General features: G+C 52.5%; 8 protein-coding genes across 8 annotated transcripts; 2 read left to right on the forward strand and 6 right to left on the reverse strand.

The window, feature by feature from the left end:
- Positions 1-531: 531 nt before the first annotated feature.
- Positions 532-2170, reverse strand: J4E83_009218 (uncharacterized protein; the record flags this gene model as incomplete). The annotated part of the gene is made up of 4 exons (XM_049336107.1): positions 532-702; positions 753-1213; positions 1260-1570; positions 1728-2170. The coding sequence occupies 4 exons, from the start codon at positions 2168-2170 to the stop codon at positions 532-534; spliced, it is 1386 nt and encodes a 461-aa protein (XP_049184671.1).
- A 1657-nt stretch (positions 2171-3827) lies between these two features.
- Positions 3828-5215, reverse strand: J4E83_009219 (uncharacterized protein; the record flags this gene model as incomplete). The annotated part of the gene is made up of 3 exons (XM_049336108.1): positions 3828-4155; positions 4216-4676; positions 4736-5215. The coding sequence occupies 3 exons, from the start codon at positions 5213-5215 to the stop codon at positions 3828-3830; spliced, it is 1269 nt and encodes a 422-aa protein (XP_049184672.1).
- Positions 5216-6641: 1426 nt separating this feature from the next.
- On the reverse strand, positions 6642-8288 carry J4E83_009220 (uncharacterized protein; the record flags this gene model as incomplete). The annotated part of the gene is made up of 1 exon (XM_049336109.1): positions 6642-8288. One exon carries the CDS (start codon positions 8286-8288, stop codon positions 6642-6644), a length of 1647 nt encoding a protein of 548 aa, XP_049184673.1.
- Positions 8289-9176: 888 nt separating this feature from the next.
- Positions 9177-10196, forward strand: J4E83_009221 (uncharacterized protein; the record flags this gene model as incomplete). Its single annotated transcript, XM_049336110.1, has 2 exons — positions 9177-9640; positions 9719-10196. 2 exons carry the CDS (start codon positions 9177-9179, stop codon positions 10194-10196), a joined length of 942 nt encoding a protein of 313 aa, XP_049184674.1.
- A 92-nt stretch (positions 10197-10288) lies between these two features.
- On the reverse strand, positions 10289-11542 carry J4E83_009222 (uncharacterized protein; the record flags this gene model as incomplete). The annotated part of the gene is made up of 1 exon (XM_049336111.1): positions 10289-11542. The coding sequence occupies one exon, from the start codon at positions 11540-11542 to the stop codon at positions 10289-10291; it is 1254 nt and encodes a 417-aa protein (XP_049184675.1).
- Positions 11543-12205: 663 nt separating this feature from the next.
- On the reverse strand, positions 12206-14137 carry J4E83_009223 (uncharacterized protein; the record flags this gene model as incomplete). Its single annotated transcript, XM_049336112.1, has 4 exons — positions 12206-12646; positions 12944-13403; positions 13693-13978; positions 14026-14137. The coding sequence occupies 4 exons, from the start codon at positions 14135-14137 to the stop codon at positions 12206-12208; spliced, it is 1299 nt and encodes a 432-aa protein (XP_049184676.1).
- A 1546-nt stretch (positions 14138-15683) lies between these two features.
- Positions 15684-15995, reverse strand: J4E83_009224 (uncharacterized protein; the record flags this gene model as incomplete). The annotated part of the gene is made up of 2 exons (XM_049336113.1): positions 15684-15901; positions 15992-15995. 2 exons carry the CDS (start codon positions 15993-15995, stop codon positions 15684-15686), a joined length of 222 nt encoding a protein of 73 aa, XP_049184677.1.
- Positions 15996-17965: 1970 nt separating this feature from the next.
- Positions 17966-19013, forward strand: J4E83_009225 (uncharacterized protein; the record flags this gene model as incomplete). The annotated part of the gene is made up of 2 exons (XM_049336114.1): positions 17966-18445; positions 18498-19013. The coding sequence occupies 2 exons, from the start codon at positions 17966-17968 to the stop codon at positions 19011-19013; spliced, it is 996 nt and encodes a 331-aa protein (XP_049184678.1).
- Between the last annotated feature and the right edge of the window lie 862 nt (positions 19014-19875).

The following is a 19875-nucleotide window of genomic DNA, read 5'->3' on the forward strand; positions in this document are numbered from 1 at the left end:
GGTTGGGGCTGTCAGGACGTGTTCCGTAAACACCGCCGTATTAATAAGACGTTTGGTATTCGCGGGAGCTGGAAGGAGTGTGAATATTCCATGAGTTGTCTTGCAGTGAGCATCGAAGGGTGGCAAGTGCTGGAATGGCGCTGGCAATGGCGATGGGAGCTGCTAGGGAGATCCGGGGGCCTACTTATCGATAGAAGGCCGCCGGAGCCATGACGCTGAGACTCACGCGGTAGCGCGTCTTGACTCATCCCAGAACCACCACCAGTACACCACTCACAGCCGCCGTGGTCCACAATCACCGCGGCGTCATCTGTAGTGTTGTCGCTACAGTCATACGATACGTGTTTACGCCCTCGTATCGCTGAGTTTACGCGAGTCATCATCAAAAAGGGCGGAACACGAAAATGTCGCGACTAGGCAGCACTCCAACAAAGGCGCACATGATAAAGAAGGCATAAAGTAAATGCTTCATGGTTTGGCTATGAATTACAAGAGAACGGGTAGTGCTGTCGACGAGGGAAGCGTGCATTCTCATGATGCTGCAACACCTCGTTCCCCGCAGTACTTCTCCACCTCCTTCCTCAGCGACTCGCGCTGGTGGTTGACTGTGTCCATGATATCGCTGACACCATTGATCGTCTTGCAATACTCAAAGGTCTCCGCCATTTGCATGAGTACCGCTGTCAGCTGGTTGGGTAGCCACTATTACGCGTCAGTAAGAGCAAGGACCGTCGAGCCAAGGAAGCACTTACAGTCACGATCGGGCTGCCACCTGTTGCAGTCGGGTGCGAAGTGTGCTTGAGGATGTACTCGCGAGTGAAGCACCAATGCCGCCAGCGGAAGTCGCGAACTTGATCAAGAGCTTGGAGATAGAGCGCGGCAGAGACAGAATCGCCTTTCGCAAACTCGCGTATGCCCGACTGCTGAGCACAATCACGAACAGCCTCCAGGAATTCGCGGTGGTTGCCAGGGCGGTACTGGCGGAAGTCCTTTAGAATATCTGTGAGGGGTGTCTCCGGCATCTGGACCTGAAGCAGGTTGTCGCACATGGGAATCATGCTGTCGTTGGCACCAGACTCGCCCCGGAAAGACATCGGCTCTTCGCTCACGCCCTCGTATATTACACCATTGGGAAACATAGATTGTGAGGTGATGCCAAAGATGAAAGTACGGAAGTTGGTGTAGCCTTGCGGCTTGCTACGGTTCCACATGGCTAATCTCGTCAGTCGCGAATGCGCATAGTTAAGCAGTGCACTTACTGTTCATTACGGCGTTGACGTTCCTGAGACCACCCACCAGGGTACGAAGGCCGTCGTTGAACCGCTCTCGATCCTTGGCCAGACAGCTTTCCAGCATCTCGGAAGCACCTGTGACAAGCGCACCAGACTCCTTGACCATAGCTATGTGGACGAGAACGAAGCCTGCCTCAGATGAGGTGGGATTCAAACCATGCTCGAAAGCGCGGATCAGGCGAAGGTTGTCGTACTCGAGACCCCGTGATGGATCTTCAAGACGGTAGTTGAAGAGCGCATACGATCCAGCATATTCCATGAAGGGCTTGAAACCAGCACTGCGCACGCGAGAATGTCAGCCATATCATCTACGCTATGATGTATTGTGAAGGTGACTTCGTGGCCAGGTTCTGTTGGAAGTTGCTATGCCAAGCTAAGGAGACAATGGCATAAGACCAGCACCACATGAGGATAGGAGAAAGCATTTACACTTACATCTCAGCAACCTTGACGATGGGTAGTGCGATACATCTCGGCAGCGACTGTCGGCCCAAACCATACTCCTCTCCCCTTACATGCCTCTCGTGGCAAGGCTCGAAGAGGTATGCAGAAGCCAAGAAAGAGTAGTCACGATACAGAGCGTTCATGACAACCAGGTCATCGCGATACTTCTCTACCTCTGGTGTAAGGTCAGGAAGCTCCTTGAGTACGGTGTCGCCGAAGGTGAAGTTGGCAAGTAGACCTGGCTCCCCTGACAGTGTCTTGATGGGCATGCGTTGCAAGATAGACTCAAGAGCAGCGAACTCCTTTGGCAGTTCAACGATGGGTTCTTGACGAGGAAGGAAGCCTCGTGTGGTGGAGACCATGAAGGCGGGGAGGGTGCGGTCATCAGGACGGGTGTCCTTCATGACGGGGAAGTCAAAGGTTGAAGAAGACATGGTGCAAAGAGGTATTGAAGAGAGAGAGATGCCAAAGATGCTGAAGGTATTCAAGCTTTGATGCTGGAGATCTGGTCCGAGCGCTGAATGTTGGAGTTGGAATGAATTGAAACTTCTGTCAACAGCGAAGGCGACCACGAGCTTATATCCTACGAGGCCGGAATCAAAACCGGCCACGGAAAACCACCGGCCTCGTCAAGATAAGACGTACGTAATGGCTGGATCACTTGCTTCCATCATCAGACTTTGACCCGAAGACATCCTGCGATGTCCGGCCTCGATCCAGAAGTCCCCCCTGATGTCCTCGATGAGTTGGGAGGGTAGGCTCGTCGCCGCCAAGACTTGGGTCAAGCAGAGGAAGAGGGAGAAGGCGGCGCAACGGATGCTACTCTCCTATTGCTTGAGATGTCACTGGAAAATTGGAATGAAAGTGCCATCATGCTTTCAATTTGCTTCCGCGACAAATGAAGTGCGCAACTGGTGATTCAGTCTCTATTCACGAAGGCTACGACGTATTACTATCGACTAGAAGTTAAGATCACGATGTGTTCAAATTTCTTGCGACACTCGACACTCTTAAAAAGATAAAACACAGTTTCTCAGCCATTCCAGGCGACTTCAACGCCTTCCTACCTGCCAGTTCTCAAAGGCAACCATCACGATGCCGACTACGGCGGTGACAACATCATCTGAGTCGGCCCGATCGACACAATCGCACACCAGAATGGCCAACACACGTACAGTCGCGATGAAAACGATTCGCAAAATCTACAACTAATCACCACTCAGAGCCCAATTGACGACACACGACATGCTTCTGTAACGGTGTTCGATGACCATCACGAGTGCTAACAGCGGCTCGGTTGGGAGCCAACCAGAAAAACTACCGAAAAGAAGGGCCGCGGAGAGCCGCAGAATCGGCCCAACATGCGCCTCCAGTGGGTCCGATTGAACTGCTGTGATTGGTCTGGCCGGAATTGTACCTCGACTCCAACATCAGATGCAACAACAATTCGATACCTCTATACACATGAAACAGCTTGAAAATAGACTAATCTGATTGAAAATACTCTTGAATGCCTCCTGGATACATTCCAAATTCTGATCCAAGAGTTCAGCACCTTCTGCAGCCGGCAAACGACATTGCTACACCAGATGATGTTAATTCCGGCCTCGTATTCCTGCTTGCTGAGAGACCACACTAGCTCGTCCCTACCGTTCAGATTGGTTGCCGGGGGTTAGAAGCGCACTGATAACGATTTCTCCATAGTGCACGCCCTACCACGCCCTACAACGGAGTGTACCCCGCGGTACTGTGCAACGTTCTCTGGCTCAACGTCATGGTTTTGACGCTGCGAAGTCGTCCATTCTTCCTCATCGCGCCCAAAGATTCGATAGCCACCAAGCAGGAATGTTTTGCAACAAGACAGAGACACTAGAAACAACTATCGCATTAGAAAGTGGTCACCAACTACGCTCTAGCACTCCAGCTTGCTCATTATCGCATTTTGGCTTCATGATATCTGTGCCTGCTAAGGAGAACACCTCAAAGAAATCTAAGTGATATGCCATCTATGCGTGCGCATTCATATGCAGGCTCTTGTCTCAACCCACAACCGTCGCGTCTTCATTCCCGTCACTTCATCCCCCCTCAACTCTAGACAAGCGCAACCGCAACACCCATAGCACCAGCAACAGCCATACCAGCACCGGGAAGCATCGCCATCGCAGCTCCAGTGTAAGTCTCCATAGGCGAGCCAGTGGTCGTAGCGTCGACACCCGAGGTAGGTGTCGCAACAGCAGCAACGGTCTTGAGAAGCTCAGGTGTGGTCGTATAGGTCATGAGATCACCTCCGAAAGCGAGAGAGGCGCTGGAGAAAGGGAGTTCAGAGACAGAAGATGCGCCTTCGAAAGCAACGCGGTCGGAGGCAGGGGCAGATGGCTCTAGAGAGGCGCGGTCGAAAGGAGTGAGAGGGCTTAGGACACTGCGATGGAATGTTAGTATGAGTATGTAATGGTTGACGGTGAAACAGGAGAAAACTAACCCATCAATAACATGCGCTACCCCATTAAAAAGAATAGTATTAGCATAAACAATCTCCGCGCCATTAACCCAAGCCCTCCCATCCTCCAGCACCGTAAACACCAAATCCGCGCCCTGCAGACTCTTCACCGTAACATTACCCAGTGCAGTCGAGAAGATGACATTACTAGGAATGATGTGGTACTTGAGCACCTCCTGTAGCGTCGCCTGGTCCGCGGATTCGAGCACCGAGCCAATGGATTCGAAGGCCGAGTTGGTGGGCACGAAGATGGTGAAGTCGGAGATGTTGAGGCCGGTGGCTGAGGGGTCCGAGAGACCGAAGTCGATGGCGAGTTGGGCGGCTTCGAGGGCGGCGTTCATGGCGAGGTAGCCGGAGCGGTAGGTGAAGAGTTGGAAGGGCGCGCCGAAGGAGAGGACCGTGTCGACTTTGTGAATTGTTATGCCTGAGCCAAGCATGATGTCCTGGGAGTTTGGGTTAGTATCGTTGGCGACGAATTGGGTGTGTAATGATGGATACTTACAGCTTCGGTAACAGTAGAAATAGTTTGTTCTCCAGAGATGACACAGACATCTTCTCCATTCTTGACGAGCTCATTGTAGGCTCCACCCGTAAAGTTGGAGAAAGGCTGGATTTCGTTCACATACGAGCTATCGAGGAGTGTCTGCGCAAACGTTGGGATATCGGTGATGACGCTGGCTGGGTAGACGCCCTTGAAGACGTGGTTGGCGAGCAGGGCGCCGATGGCAATGGTATCGTTCTTGTTCTCAATGGCCTGGCCCTCGGGTACATCGCGTGGTACGGCTGCGAAGGCATCGTTTGTAGGAGCGAAGATGGTGATGTTGGAAGCGGCAGAGAGCGTGTCTGCAAGGCCATCCACAAGACCAACGAGCTCGAGGAGAGTGCTGAGATCGGGTTGTGAAGCCAGGAGAGCACCAATGTCGCCCTGGGCTATGCTGGTTCCTGCCAAAATGGCGTAGGAGAAAACTTGAGATGGACGCATGGTGATCGTTGGAGGATGAGGAGGTGCTGGAGAAGATACTACTCGAAGGCCCTGAAGTCGAAGATGCGATGCTGTGATGTCGTCCTCAACCCCAAGGAACTGACTCTCTTATACGTCTTCCCTCCCAACGATCCAGACTACACCCAACCTCTCCATCCACCACTGCACCCTCATCTCACTCACCGGTTACCCTTTCCTGCGTGCTTACTTCCATGACATCTTCGACTTTTCCCAGCCAAGACATGGCAATTCGTATCCGGCAGTGCACGATCAATGCAACCTGTGGCAAATATAGCACCGCCCTGCTCTACCTCAACTGCAAGAACGTGGTACTAGGCGTTTTGAGGTTGTCGACTCATAATGACTAGGTAGCTTGTATCCAGAAGTGCACGATCAAGGCAGCACGCTCCAAATATAGCATCATCACCCACCTACGGCATCGTGATGGCTTTACTAGAACACCTGGGCACTCTTGACGTTGAAAGCCAAGCATCTGGTTGATCTGCCAGCCCTATGCCTTCCTTCCCAGTGTACGATGTGGCGAATCAGCAGGGGCGGCAGTGCGGGAAGCGTGCATACCGGTATCCACTTCTCATGCTGCAACAACCGCCACTAAACACACGATGGGCTAGGGTGAACGGCAGGAACTCGCCAGAAGTCGTGGGTAAATGTACTTGTGGAGGTGCCAAAAATAACGTTGTGGCGTCGTGGGTGTCGGTTGTCGGTTGCTTGTGCAAGGCGAGGGTTGCGATGGGAGGAGAGAGTGAGGGGGGTGGAGATGTAAGCGAGAGGCTACTAGGTTTCGCTATAGCTCACTGCTCGCCTGATGACGCTAGACTACAAAGAGTAGCATTCTTTGGTGACCGTCGTTTCGATCTGCTCTGTTCACAGTACTTGGATATTACTGCGACCTTGAGGGACATATACACAAGGTAACTGCTGAACGAGAGCAGCACCAGATCACCGCGACACATGGTGAAGCAACAAGCATCATCGCAAGGCGTTTTTCTCATGCAGGAACGGAGAATCCTCTATACCGTCATTAGCGTACGCGGACGAGACAGCGGACTTTAGCCACTCCGCCCACTGCGAGATTGCGTGTCAGCTGAATGTGTATTCGAACATGTATGCGCGATAACTACATCATCAGACAGCAGACCACCAAATCGAAACCATAGAGAAACATTTCCATGTGTTTGAAACGTCATCTCATCAAGCATCAGGCGAAAAAACACCGATGGCTGAAAGCCAGAACGTGGCTGACCACGCTTATGCATGCGACATGCGGCAGCAAGCATCCATGGATGTATGCACCAATCAACAGTAACACGACGGATGAATTGATCGACACCACCGGCCAAAGTTCGCCGTCCCATCTGACTTCAGAAGCCGTTGCAATTCTATAAGATACTCTCGTAATGGCGATTTAGTTAACTAGATTTGCCTCGTACCGCTGCAGAATAGCAGTGTAATCGTTATACCACTGCTCCAACCAACTCGTCGCATCGAACATACGTGTGGTGAAGCAACTCATGGTAGGATCCAGGACCTTCATGTACATGACCAGATTGCGCATTTTGAGTCCGAACTCTTCAATGCGAAAACAGTTGTTCGGTAGGCATTGGCCGTACGTGTTGGCGGGGTCGGTCGAAGCCACCATGACGGTGACGAGGACGAAAAGCGAGTATATGACCGTTGGTGCAAAGCAGAATGATGGGAAATTGACAAGCAAAGCTGGATCCATTTCTGCGGCTGTATCGAGGACGGCATGGCAGTTCTGGACGAGGGCTTCGAGACTCGCTTTGAGCGGGGCGATGATGATGGTTGGCTTGGGGAAGTCTTTGACGGGTATGCGGCCTGGGATGAAGGGCGCTGCGAAGGAAGCTTTGTTCGTGGGTGTGTGCAGAACAAGCTCGTACAGGTGAACCATGGCTGCGTGCCACCACACCTTGAGCGTCTGAGACGTTGCAAGGCTAGGTGGGATATGAGCGACCCATGCTTCGAGCTTGTTCTTCATGGTTTCGATTACGGCATAGGTGTTGTAATCGTTGCCGTCTACAAAAGTAGAGATCTCGCAGAGGTATAGTTGATTCGATATCTCCTGGTCTAGTTGCGTAATGCGAACGAGCTGACAGAGTAGCATGTCGGAAGCATCGCCTTGGCTTTCCAGGTACAGGAGACACTCCTCGTGGTAAGCGTTCCATGGGTATGGATTCGGCCTGCGCGTACTGATCGAAGAGCTTGAGAGTGCCATGTAGCAGGCTAGCCAGGTACGTCGTGCTTCCAGCGATCCCGCGTCCTGATGCCGGCAGAAGTAGGCTGGGGGAGTGGGCTGCAGCGAGTTTCCCGCGATGCCCACATCGATGGCCATGTCTGCGGCTAGCTGCAGGATCTGGTAACAACTCCCCATTAGACCTCTTCGCGGAAGCTTGTTCCAGTACGTGGCTATAAGCAGCGCCTGCACAAGTTCCAGCGATCTTTGTCCTCTGCCTAAGACCTCTTCGCCGAGGACGTGCATCGATTCGCGAATTATCTCATCGTGCGTTTCTAGATCTAATCCTTGCGCCTCTTGCGTAGTTGTGTATGCTATAATGCAGAGAAGTAGGATGGGAGCTTTTGTGCGGAGATATTCGAGATCCCCGGGAAGGCGTATGACGGGCCATGCCGACCCTGCTTGGTGCGCATAGAGTTGGATAAGGTGTTGTTGCTGGATAGGTGAGATGCGCGCGTCAAGGAACGACAAGATGGCTTCGTAGTGGTTGTCTGTTAGGCTACCGGGCGACCGGCCTAGCGTGTTGGTGGAGAGTCCGCCAGGGGAGCGACTTGGCGTTGGGCTGTTGTTGCTCTGTTTTTGAAGTAGATTGTTGAGTTCTTGAATCTGCGCCTCTAGTTCTTGGATGCGGTTGCGCTGAAGGCGCGGTGCTGCAGGGACGCATTCCAGGTTGTTGCGGGTGCATCTTTCGCAGCTTGCCGCGTCAGGATTGGTGCTAATGTCGCACTTGATCTTTAGACGATGGCACTCTTCACAAGCGCGAAGACGCTTCCTCATGGTCTTGTCTTCTTGTTTAGCCATGATAGAGGTATTTAGCTGTAGTCTATCGTGGGGCTCTGTCTATGACAAAGTGACTTTACGCCCCGGGAAAGCGCGCTTGGTTCATGACTGCAGGTGGCTGTGCCGTATACCACTACCAATACAGCGTGGCGTTTTGGAGAGGGAATTCGCCCGGATGGCCCGGTATGTCAGTTGTTTCAGATGCAGTGGAGGTTAGAGCTGGATGAGAGCATTCGAAGCTGTTCCTCGAGAATTGTACCTTTCATTGCCATCTTTCGGCATGGTCTTGCCGGTCAGCTGAAATTGCAGAAGGCGGACAAGTTGCCTGATTGGGTCTTGCCAATTCTGCCATGGAGATAGACGGATTTACTGCATCATCATGGCATTGTCGAAGTTTGCCTGTTAGTATGACCAAAGCAATGGCTCTCTGCCAGAATGTACGGCACTGCTAGTACATACGATCGATCAAGACAGAGAAGTACGCGATACTTGATTGAGCGATAGAATGCGAGTTTCCGTGCGTACGGTACCTCTCACGCGATCATCGGAAAGCAGGCCAGGGTGTCGGTATCGCTCTCTGAGCACATAAAGGCAAGAACAGACGCGTATATCGAGAAGTTCATATCGATGGCTAGCATGCCAAAGTAGCAGACCATATACTACCCCACGGGCACTACACCTCCCCCACTCCCCCAGACGAAGCTTGCTCGAAACAAGCTTGGCGGCCAAGACCCCGCACGCTTACCCGCCCTCAGCCTATCGCCATCACCACTCTGCCCAACTTTGCGCCGCGGCTGATGCTGGCGCGCCCGCGCAAGGGGGCCGTCGTCGTGCCATGCCATCTCTCTCATTGCACCCTTCCCTAGGTTACCACCGCCTTCTCCCCATCACCACCCCATCAATCCCACGATGAAGCCCCCAAAGTCCCTCCTCAGCCGCCTCCCCGGCATACGCTGGACCCCCTCCGACATCCCGTCGACCTCCCCGTCGACCTCGAAGCCTACTAAATCTCGGAACCCGTTTTCGCTCAAAGCCGCGCCGCCAGAGCACGGCACTGTGCGCCCGCGCGCATCCACCATCAGCCTGACGTCTGAGCCGGATGTCGATATCGAGGCGCGCACGCACGCGCAGGGCCAGAGCGACTTCTTCACGCGACTGCCGCTTGAGCTGCGACAATTGGTATACGAACATGTCATGGGCGCAGAGATCGTGCATCTGACACTGAGCACGAAGAAGAAGCGGTTCGGCCATTTCCTGTGCGACAGCGAGGGAGATGGCGGGAGGGAGTACATGTGTCGCGTGCTGGTGTTTGGTAAGAAAGGCGCGAGGTTGTACCCTGGTGGGCCGACTGTGCTGAGGGCTTGTAGGCGAATGTATGTATTCTCCTCCCCTTCTCATGGCAATCACAATCACAATGGTATTATGGAGACTGACTGTATTCTGCAATCTAGGTACTCGGAAGCGATCTCGTATCTGTATCGCGCGCATACCTTCTCCCTCCTCCATATCACGCACTTACTCTACCTCCCCGCTTCGATCCCACAACCGCGCCTGAATTCGATTCGCACGCTACATCTGCGCTGGGCTATCCGCGCACTGCCTTATATGAGTCGCGGTCCTTCAAATCGCGTCGTGTACCGCGACGATACTGCGAATTGGGAGAAAGCGTGGACGATAATAGCGAATATGCAGGGACTGAGGCATCTTCGGGTGATTTTGATGGATCCCAGCCCGCAGTGGCTCTGGCAGAGCGAGTGGATGGAGCTAGAGAATATGCTGCTGGATAGCGTGAGGATGGTGACGAAGCCGCGCGACGCTATTGTCGTGCTGCCGTATCCGAGTTGTAGGACGGACTGGGATATGGGGGAGAGTACGGTAAAGCTGAGGATATTCGGCAACGCAAGTGATGCTTCGGAGGATACTAAGTAAGACATGATCACTTTGCTTTATTGCGAGCGAGGTCATTTGAGCAATGTATGATATATTTCAAACTTGTTAGGATCTATATAAGGCTGTGTCGCCTACAACCCCATGCAGTTGGCATAGTAGGTTACTGAGGCCGGCCAATCTGAGAACATACCTATGATATTCACATCCTTGGCAAGCACGTCGAGCACGTCGTACATGTCGCCATCGTTGTTGGTCCGGTTGGCAACGTACTGGTAGTAGTATCCACCACCATCGATCTGCAACCATCCAGAGCGCTCAAATGACCACGCGATGATGTCCAAGTTGTGTTCCTGGCAAGCAATAGCATACTCCGACGGCACAATCTTGTCGTCGTCGTCCAACTTGGTGAGAGCGAACATAGCGGGCGCCATAATCTTAACGCCACGAGCAGCGAGCTCAGGGATGCTGGCAGTGGCATTGGCGTAGCCCTCGGGAGTATCAACGCGCTCGTCGAGATAGACAGCCTGAATTCCGAATTCAGGCTCGTTATCGATCCAGTAGAAGACGTCATCGGGCAGGAAAGACTGCAGCCACACACGGCTCGGATCGATCTCGTACTCGCGGAACTTGTCGACCAGATCTTGAGCATACGCTTCCTGTGTGTATCCATCGAAAGGCATCTCGACCTCGGGGGTCTTGAGCTCGGGCGCGTACTTCAGACCCCAGCTGTCGACCAGGGGAATGTAATCGTCGACCGTCATGAGCTTGGGGCAGTCTTGCGCGTATAAGTCGGAACGGAAGTAGGGTGTGCCGTCCATGTATTCCTCTACCGTGGTGCCGTTGGGGTTGAAGCCATCCATCTTGCCGCATAGGGTACCGAACTCCTCCAAAGTGATGTCCGAGGTGCAGCACTTGACCGACGCAGCAGTGCCATTGGCGGCGGGCGAAAAGGGGGTCGTGCACTTTTCGGCGAGTGTAGTGTTGAGGATGTTCGTCGTCGTGTGCAAGTCACATTGGGCGTGGCGGCAGACAAGCTGCTTGTCTTTGGTGAAAGCGACATCGCATTCGATCAGGCCAGCACCCATGCGGTGCGCAGCCTTGTAGCTCTGAAGAGTGTGCTCAGGGAATTGAAGCGGCGCTCCACGATGCGCAAGGACAAAGTCCGAGGTCTTGAACTCTTGCTCCGAGCAGCTCTCCAGCTTCTCCTTCAACGGACTCTCGTCCATGTTGTCGACGAGATAGTAAGGCCGGACGCCGACTTGGACGTTGAACTTGCTGTGCTCATGGCCATGACCATAGCCGTCTCCGCCACGGGGAGCAACAACAGGTACGGCGGCAGCGGACGCGAGTCCGACGAGGACGGAGGTAGCAATGAAAGAGCGCATCGTGAGCAGATCTCAACCCCGAAGTATCCGGGAACATGCAAGAGCGAACGGTTCCTGCAGGACAAGCATCCTGGCGGCCATGTCGCTTCTTATCTGCGCCGGGAAAAGGCCAGAGCTGTACAACACCTCGGATAGATCAAAGACGCCGAAGTACAGGACGCCGCACGGCTCGAGGTGTTCGAGCTGAGCTGCTCAGCTACTGCACGTGGTGGAGCTACCCTAGCTCGAAGCTCTTGGCTGTGCATGATGGCGGACGGAGAACGAGATGGTTGTGGAAAGCTATACGGGACGAGTTAGCTCGCCAAGCTGCCAAGTCCACGCCGCCTGTCACGTTGATCAACGATGCGATAAGATACGCGCGCCGGCACAGCGGGCGGAGCAAGACCTGTTCAAGCCGCTCGTGGGAGCTTGGGTGCATGGTTCCTGTGCGTCACCGTCATGTTGTGTCTTGGCTGCGTTTTGCTTCTTAGAGTCTTGTACTCCACCAGGCGGTGACTTTGGCCCATCGTCAATCTGATTGGCTTTTGCGAGGTCGTTGTATCCTCTCGGCTTGAGTTTGAAGAAGCCCCATAGGTCTTATGAGCATCCGCAATGCTCCACAGCCATTCCCGAGAAGCTGCCGTCCGTATGATTAAGATCGTCCGAGAGTCGTCCCTGGACGCGTCAGGACGCGCTGCTTTCCTGGTCGTCCCTCTCTGGTAGCTGGAAGACGCAGTTGGATTCGCCGGTATCAATCTCAGTCGAGCATCGCCAATTCGGAAGATTGATGACAAATTCTCTTGGAGCCGTGATTTTCTTGACAGGCTGCAGAATCTCCTTGCTGTTCTGTTCCCAGAATTCACCATAGCATCCCTGCCAGAGGTCGAGACAGAAGTACAACTTGATGTGTAATCTCTTGAGACCAGTCATCTTGCTCAACCCATCCCATAATCTGTACCACTCAACTCGGTGATGCACAGGCATCAGGTTGACCTGGAAGTATTGGTTGCGATCAAGGTCCCATTCGATGTTAAGATTGCTGATTTGCATGATACGTTGGGGCTGAAAGAAGTAGCAGAGATAGCCTGCCGTTGGAAAGTCTTCCAAGTCCGTGGACATGAAGAACTCATTGCTTTTGTAGAGATATTCGATACTTTCAGAATAACTAAGAACGGTTGTATGTTAGTCTTGTACTGGTACTGCGACTGTGCAACTACAATTGTATCTGACTCAACTTACATCTGCCGACACGTTCTTAGAAGAGGGAGTGCCAATTGTAGCTTCTGGCCTGGTGAACAAGGCATGTAGCAAAGGCAATTTCGAAGTATGCACCTTCGCGTCAATAGTTTTCCGTCCAAAACTGACGCATGTATGGTCTGTTCTCCCAGAGCCATCTCATAGATCATGCGCCGAATCTCCAACGGTAGTTTGCTCAGAAGCGCTGAGCGAGGCTGGGCCAGCGTCTTTTGGTCCTCTTGTAAGTCCCCTGACATGGAGAGTGCGCGTCTGCGAGGTGTCGGCATCGTTGGTAGTACTATCTCGTGTGAAAGATTTCGTCTTCTTCCATGTCGACCAGGGCTCAGAAATACTAGCAAGCAACAGATGCAAGGCGCGCAAACTGTCCACATGAGGCATTTGGATGTTTGCCATGCCACTGTCCGTAGGCAATTGCCCGTCTTTCTTCCAGCATTCTCCAGCTTGCTCCGGAATCGATTTGGCATTGCTGCGTTGAGAAGGAGTCGCGACAGTCGTCAAGGATGGCGATGGCGATGGCGACTTCCGTGGCGCACGAGCAGGCGGGTGAATGTCCGCGGAAAGCTCTCTGGCATCTGCAATGCCGCGAATGATGAACAAGAAGCTCTTCTCATTTGTCGATGCTACTCTAGCGGCGTCTCAGTCGTCGTCGAGACTGGAAGAGAGAGGCTTGCGGGAGTGATCGTTGTGACCTGTGGCGCAGTCATGGCCCCACTTAGCGGGCAGCCACGATGACGATGACGTACTGGGACCACAGGGAGTACGAGACACTGACTTTCTCTTTGCGCGCCGTTCACATACACATCTCACATCTTATGGGCTTCATATTCTTTACGCGTGTAGGTTTCTTTAGATACGCTGAATTTCTACCAGGAACGAAAGGCGCTCCAATCTTTAAAGGTTGCTGCGCAAATCACCCAAAGTGGGCCTCCGCTTCAATCTCAATCTTCATCGTCTTGTACAAAGCCACGACTTGCACTACAGTCATAAGAGGCCCGTGTCTCTTGCATCTTTCCTTCATATTACGGATGATCGGCTCCGCAATCTCATCAATCGGCACGGTAACGTAGATGCGCGTCTTGTAGACCTGGTCCCAGCCCTCCCCACCAGCCTGGCGAATGGCATGTTCGACGTTGTCGAAGGCTTGGTCGACCTCCTTCGAAAGCTCGTCTGGATACTCCTCGGTGGTACGATCCCAGCCTCCTGGATGTGGTCAACATTGGATAGCCTATACACTGTGGGCGACGTACCTTGGCCGGATACCTCAATGCGGTTGTCTATGCGGACCGCTTGGCTGTAGTTCAGATCTCGTTTTGATCGCTCGCCGAAGCCGGGATAGTTGAAGTACTGGAGATTCGACATAGTGGTCGTGTCGAAGTCAGACTGAAGATTTCGCGAGCTTTACTAGGCAAGACAAAGTATGCTGTTTCTATCCGATGCGTGGCCATATTTATGTACTTCGCCTACAGACACCCTAGAGGACTCTTCAAATAATGATGACAGGCACGAAGCATCACATTGTCGCGAAAGCTCTGCCAAGGCGACATTTGTAAGCTGTGTTTAGGCGTCCTATATGATGTACTTCTCCAGGCAACCGCAGGTTCAACCCACTGCACGACAAGATCTTGGCCGATGCGTTTCGACGGCGCTAAACAACACCCTCGGTGTTAAAAGGCTTAAATGCATGGACTTAAGAGATGACATCCGCAAGCTTACGAAGCCAGGATAGTTTCATGAGATGGCCATTGGCTTTCATGCTATGAAATGAAGGTACCTATATCCCTACTTCATGCCCAAGGTAACTCTCGGTAGAGTTTCCTTGCATCCTGCAACACCTGGTCTCCACAGGGGCAATTCTGATATCAGTAGGTGCCAGGAATGGTTGAAATTCACGTTCAACAACGTAGCACGTGTTCTCCTTCACGCTTCATTGGGTGACCCGAACACATAATTGACACGGTGGATTCTGCAACTATCGCCTCGATGGTACAGTTCTGGCTAATATAAGAGTACCACACGTCAGACCATGATGAATACACTTCCCAACGGGAACCATCGTTTACCACCATTCGTCGAAATCATCATAGTAACCCTCACCCCGCGGTGGAGAGCCCGACCTCTCCCGCCCACCCCAACCACCTCCACCATATTGCGATCCCCCATATTCTTCGACATCATCATAGTAGCCCGGGCCTCGCGGTGGAGATGGGGACCTTACATCCCGACCGCCTCCGCCCCATCGCGATCCCCCATACGGGCCATACCAAGAGCCTCCGCGCGGTGAGTCTGGATCCAAAGGATATGACATGTACGGACCCAAGTATCGCATGTCTGAGGATGTATGGTAAGGGATAGATGAGCTTTGGAGACTGCCGCTGCCTGGGCCCCAGGCTGAGTGAGAGCGAGCGTCGTAGGGGCGTCTGGTACCCCAGTCTGCGCCGTGGCCGAGACCGGTGACGTTGAAAGGGTCGTTGTTGTAGAAAGGGTTGTTGCTCATGTTTTCTGGTGTTGTTGTTGTAGAGGGGGTTGTTATGTGCGGGAAGATGTGTTATGCGAAGCTTAGAAGCAAGAGGATAGGAAGCTTTATAGAGAGATGTAGTGGGTATATGTACTGTTGGCAAGTCTAGTTCTGGTGCTATACACAGACATGTTCACGCTGGCCTTCGTTCATTGAACGCTCGACATGTTACTGCTCACATTCCAATATACCAACGTTTGGCCAATACATGAATACACCATCCTCCAAGTATATACCCAAACAGTAACCTTGGAGTCTACGTTGTAACATCTACACCTCACATGCCTGTTGTGTCGACGTCATATCCGCCGCCAACATCTACGCTGTTTTCTCTTGCTTAAATCTCAGCTCATATCGTAGTCAGGCTTGTTCCATTCGTAGACGTACCGACTACTTCTTCGCAGTTCCTCCACCAGGAGTGAAGGACGGAGCCGCGGCGTTCAAGCCCTTTGCAGGTGTAGCAGGCGAAGCCTTGTCGTTGTTGGTGTTGTTGTTGTTGTTGTCGGCTGATGAGTTCAATGCCTTTCCCCAAACAGTCCCATTCTTGGGGTACGCGGTTGGCGCGCCCCAGTCCTTGCCGTGGCCGATACCTGTGACTTTCCGCCAATCTTCGGGGGGGTTGTTTCCAGACATCGCGGTTGTTGTGTAGGCGTTGGTTTACTTCTATTACTGGTTGAGTAGACTGTGGGGTATAGAACTCATATATGGTGTGCGATCGTGGGTATACGTACCTGTATTTGCGATAGTTGTTGTTGGAGAGTATCTTCCAGTGGTGGCTACGATCAACGACGAGAGAACGGACATTGCGAGTAGCTCAATGAAAGAGTCAGATGTGGCTTGATCTCGTGCGCATCACAGTAGTGAAGGGTAGCATTAGGCATGGTAAATTCACTGCTCGAACGATGCTAGGGCATGTGTGATGAGTGCAGTTCGCAGCCCGACGACATTAGTCTTCTATGCATCACAACCGCCAGCGAACATCTGGATTAAGCAAGCTCAGTCTAGACAACTACATATCTTGATTCTGCTGAACGTCGGCTGCCTATGACAAAGCGCGATGGTCTTCAACGACTTGTCTTCCTTTGTTTCACCCCTCAATTGTATTCCGACCACTCCTGGCTTCCTTATTCTTTGCAGCACGCCCTTCGCATTCCCGTATGAGGTTTTCGATTCCCGCAACATACTCAGGCTGGTTCCTTTTCTCGAAAAACGTCTTGAGCGTGCGCAGGCAATCGAGAGTCTCCACCGGAACATGATCTTCCCCTTTCTCTGCATCAATTATGCTTAAGCAATCATGAATGTACATCCGCGGCTCAGGCTTTCCTTCTTCTGGTATAAGCATCCCATACATGAGAGTGACCAAGGTCCTAGTCAAGGAAGCGTATTCTACATCAAAGCTTTCGTGACGCGGAATGAGCTTCCCTTGGAGCGCAAAGCTGGTATTGTGTGCATATGGCTTGAGCATATTCGCAACGAACTGAAGCTCTTTGAGCACATATTCCCGCTTCTCTGCCGCTGATGCATCCTCTGGATATTTCCAGTCCATAGGTATAGCGCCCCCCGGGGTCTTGTGAATATTATTGTAGGTCGAAGTGTCCAGCCAGCTGAATACCATAGTAGGCTGCAACAAGGCCTTCTCCTCATCAGTTAGAGTGTCGAATGACATTGCCACCCGTTCAGCTCGAGCAGTCTTCTTCCAAATTCGCTCTGGGAGTAGCGACCTGGGGGGTAAAGATTGGATGAAGTTAGGGTCGTTGTTGAGTTTACGCAATGCCACAGCCTTCTCGTAATGAGATCTTTGTGCAGATCGCTCCTGGAGGTATGTTCCCGATACCGATACTGTTATATCGGACACAAGGAGCGGAGTCGAGAATCCAGTCGAGAAGGCTCCGAGCCGACCAAGTAGGCGATGTCCAATGGAGAGACTCCGTAAGCTCCTCATTCTGAAAGAAAGGAGCATACCTCCTATTCCACCAATAATATTAGAATCATCCCTCGTAAACCCCTGACTGCTTTGCCATATCTGAGATTTTGGGAGATTGATTCCTTCATAATGAAGGATGCTTCTTCTGATCTGACTTTCCCAGTGCGTCAACCAAGCTGCCAGAGGCGCAGCAAGAGCAAGAGAATAAAAGCCTGCTCTGGTAACAAAGTACGCAGATTTCGTCGGCAAAGTCAGCAAAGGGCGTCTGATGATCGTCCGGCCCAGAAGCAGAGTCGCTGCCGCTGTTGGCGCTAATAAGACCAATGCAGTGGCAGTATTTGCAACACCAGGTTCTTCTGTCTTGGGAATAGCAGGATGTAGACCTTTTCATTGGTGAGAACATATTTGGTGTGCAAAATTCGATGTAGTCGTCAACTCACCTGCACCCTGAGGCGGGAAAAGACGAACCATTGTCAAGGTTCATCTACGGTCATAGACCTTAAAATGAGGTTCTCGCTGATTTCAGACCAGGTTTCAGCCTGTCTCTAGGATGAGCTGAAGCGAAGGAGCTGGAAGATCATTTTGACGCGTGGAGTTGAGGAGCGATTGGAGATGCGGCGTGGTTGCACAAGTTAACATCCGCATGAGGCTAGATCCCGCGGACATGACCGCTTACTCATCATCGAATCTTCGCATTCGCTCAACACCAACGAGCTCGTCGCCAGCAGGAAGATAGCCATCCACAGCCATGCCACCACGGCTAAGAGCGGTCCGAGCCGCCTCATCTCTCCTGTTCATATGCTCGAGAGCACCCGCAGCGACATCGGTCGCCCCCCTCCTCGTGCCCGCCCAGCAGAGATGCGCATCCATTCTTTCCTCGCTCTCCGACAACGCAGGCGCCTACAATAAAAAGATCCGACGAGGTCGCGGTCCCGCTTCGGGAAAGGGAAAGACTGGTGGACGCGGTCAGAAGGGTCAGCATGCACACGGCAAAGTCCCCGCGGGCTTCGAGGGAGGTCAGACACCACAATGGATCACCAACCCCGAGCGAGGGCGGGGGAAGTACAACCCGTTCAAGGTCGAGATGTCACCCATAAATCTGGACCGGATACAGAGCTGGATTGACCAGGGGAGGTTGGACCCGAAGAAGCCCATCACCATGAAAGAATTGGCCAAGTCGAGGTGTCTGCACGGTGTCAAGAGGCATGGCGTTAAGCTGCTCGCGAGGGTATGAGAAGACCAACCAATGATGGCTACGCGAATGCTAATTGTGGCCGTAGAATCCAGAGCAATTGACCACACCCATCCACATCGTCGTCTCACGCGCCTCTGCCGACGCTATCGCACGCATCGAAGCCCTCGGCGGCAGCGTGACCACACGCTTCTACTCTCCCACATCCATCAAGCGCGTCCTCCGCGGCGACTCACACCCCACCATCTCCATCCAAGCCTCGCCAGACCTCGTCTCTCTCACTGCTCGCTCCGCAGCCGCCAAGATACCATCTCCCATCATCACTGCGCTCCAGACGGCCGCCGAAGAAAAGAAGAAGGAGGCTATGGTTGCTGTCATGAAGCAGATCGGATCGAAGTACAAGTACAGGTTGCCTGATGCGACGGCAAGAAAGGACATCGAGTACTACCGCGATCCAGCGCATAGAGGATACTTGAACTACACAATGAAGGATGGCGAGAGCCCGTCTTTGTTCTTCAAGCCGCCCGGCGAGGCAAAGGACAGGAAGAAGCAGAGCGCGAGGAGAGACGCGGCCAAGGCCAGTGCGGACAACAAGCTGTTCTAGAGAGGGGCGATGAAGCATGTATCATACTATGTGTATAACGCTGAGTTGGTCCCGCAAATATACCACTACAATACGTGGGCCCACAGTGCTCAGCCATGAATTGACTCATATCCGTCATGAACATATCATCAAGGATGACCTGGACGCCTACCTTGCTGACCAACACGTTGTTTCCCCGCCACATGTGTGTCATTGAGGGGCTGAGCCATCGTGAGGATGAAGTCGTCATCCGGTGGGCAACCTAAGGCCGTGGCTGTGCAGTTCGGCATCAGCTCTTGCGCAGCAACGCCGAATGCAGAGCTAGATAGTCAAACGTCAACACGGACAACAAAGACGTCAGTATCTATGCGCAGATCCAGACCAAGCCCAAGAACCGTGGCGGTGTGTTTGTTAGTGAAGCAAACGTAACCAGCGGTGCCAATGCGATACCCGTTTCAAACATCTACTACTATCGCAGTGATATGAAACATGTCGCACTGTTTTCATGGCACGACTGAGCATCGACTTATTTTGCAACGTGGCTCGAGCATGCTATTTGTGATGAGACATGGGGGTTCTTGTTAGATCTGAGATGATAGTCATGTGGTGGAGACGGTTGTTAGTGCATGAGGTGACGTGAGTATCTTTGGAAAGTCGCCGATGCATCATCATGTGTGGAAACTGGTGTGAAAAGTTTGAATATATGGGACTATCTGTCTGACTAGAGTGGTGCAGCTGTGTTCACGGAAAGATGGATGAGTGAAGCTGACTAGTATCTTGCACAGTATACATGGATTTGTACCACGTCCGGATTTTGCTACCTTCCTTCTTGGGCTGTGTTTCCTTCTTCAATATACGAGTGTTCTATCATTTCGTTACCTGT

The sequence above is a fragment of the Alternaria metachromatica genome, assembly GCF_023757995.1.
Source record: "Alternaria metachromatica strain BMP 0045 chromosome Unknown scaffold_31, whole genome shotgun sequence".
In the NCBI taxonomy this organism is placed as follows: Eukaryota; Fungi; Ascomycota; class Dothideomycetes; order Pleosporales; family Pleosporaceae; genus Alternaria; species Alternaria metachromatica.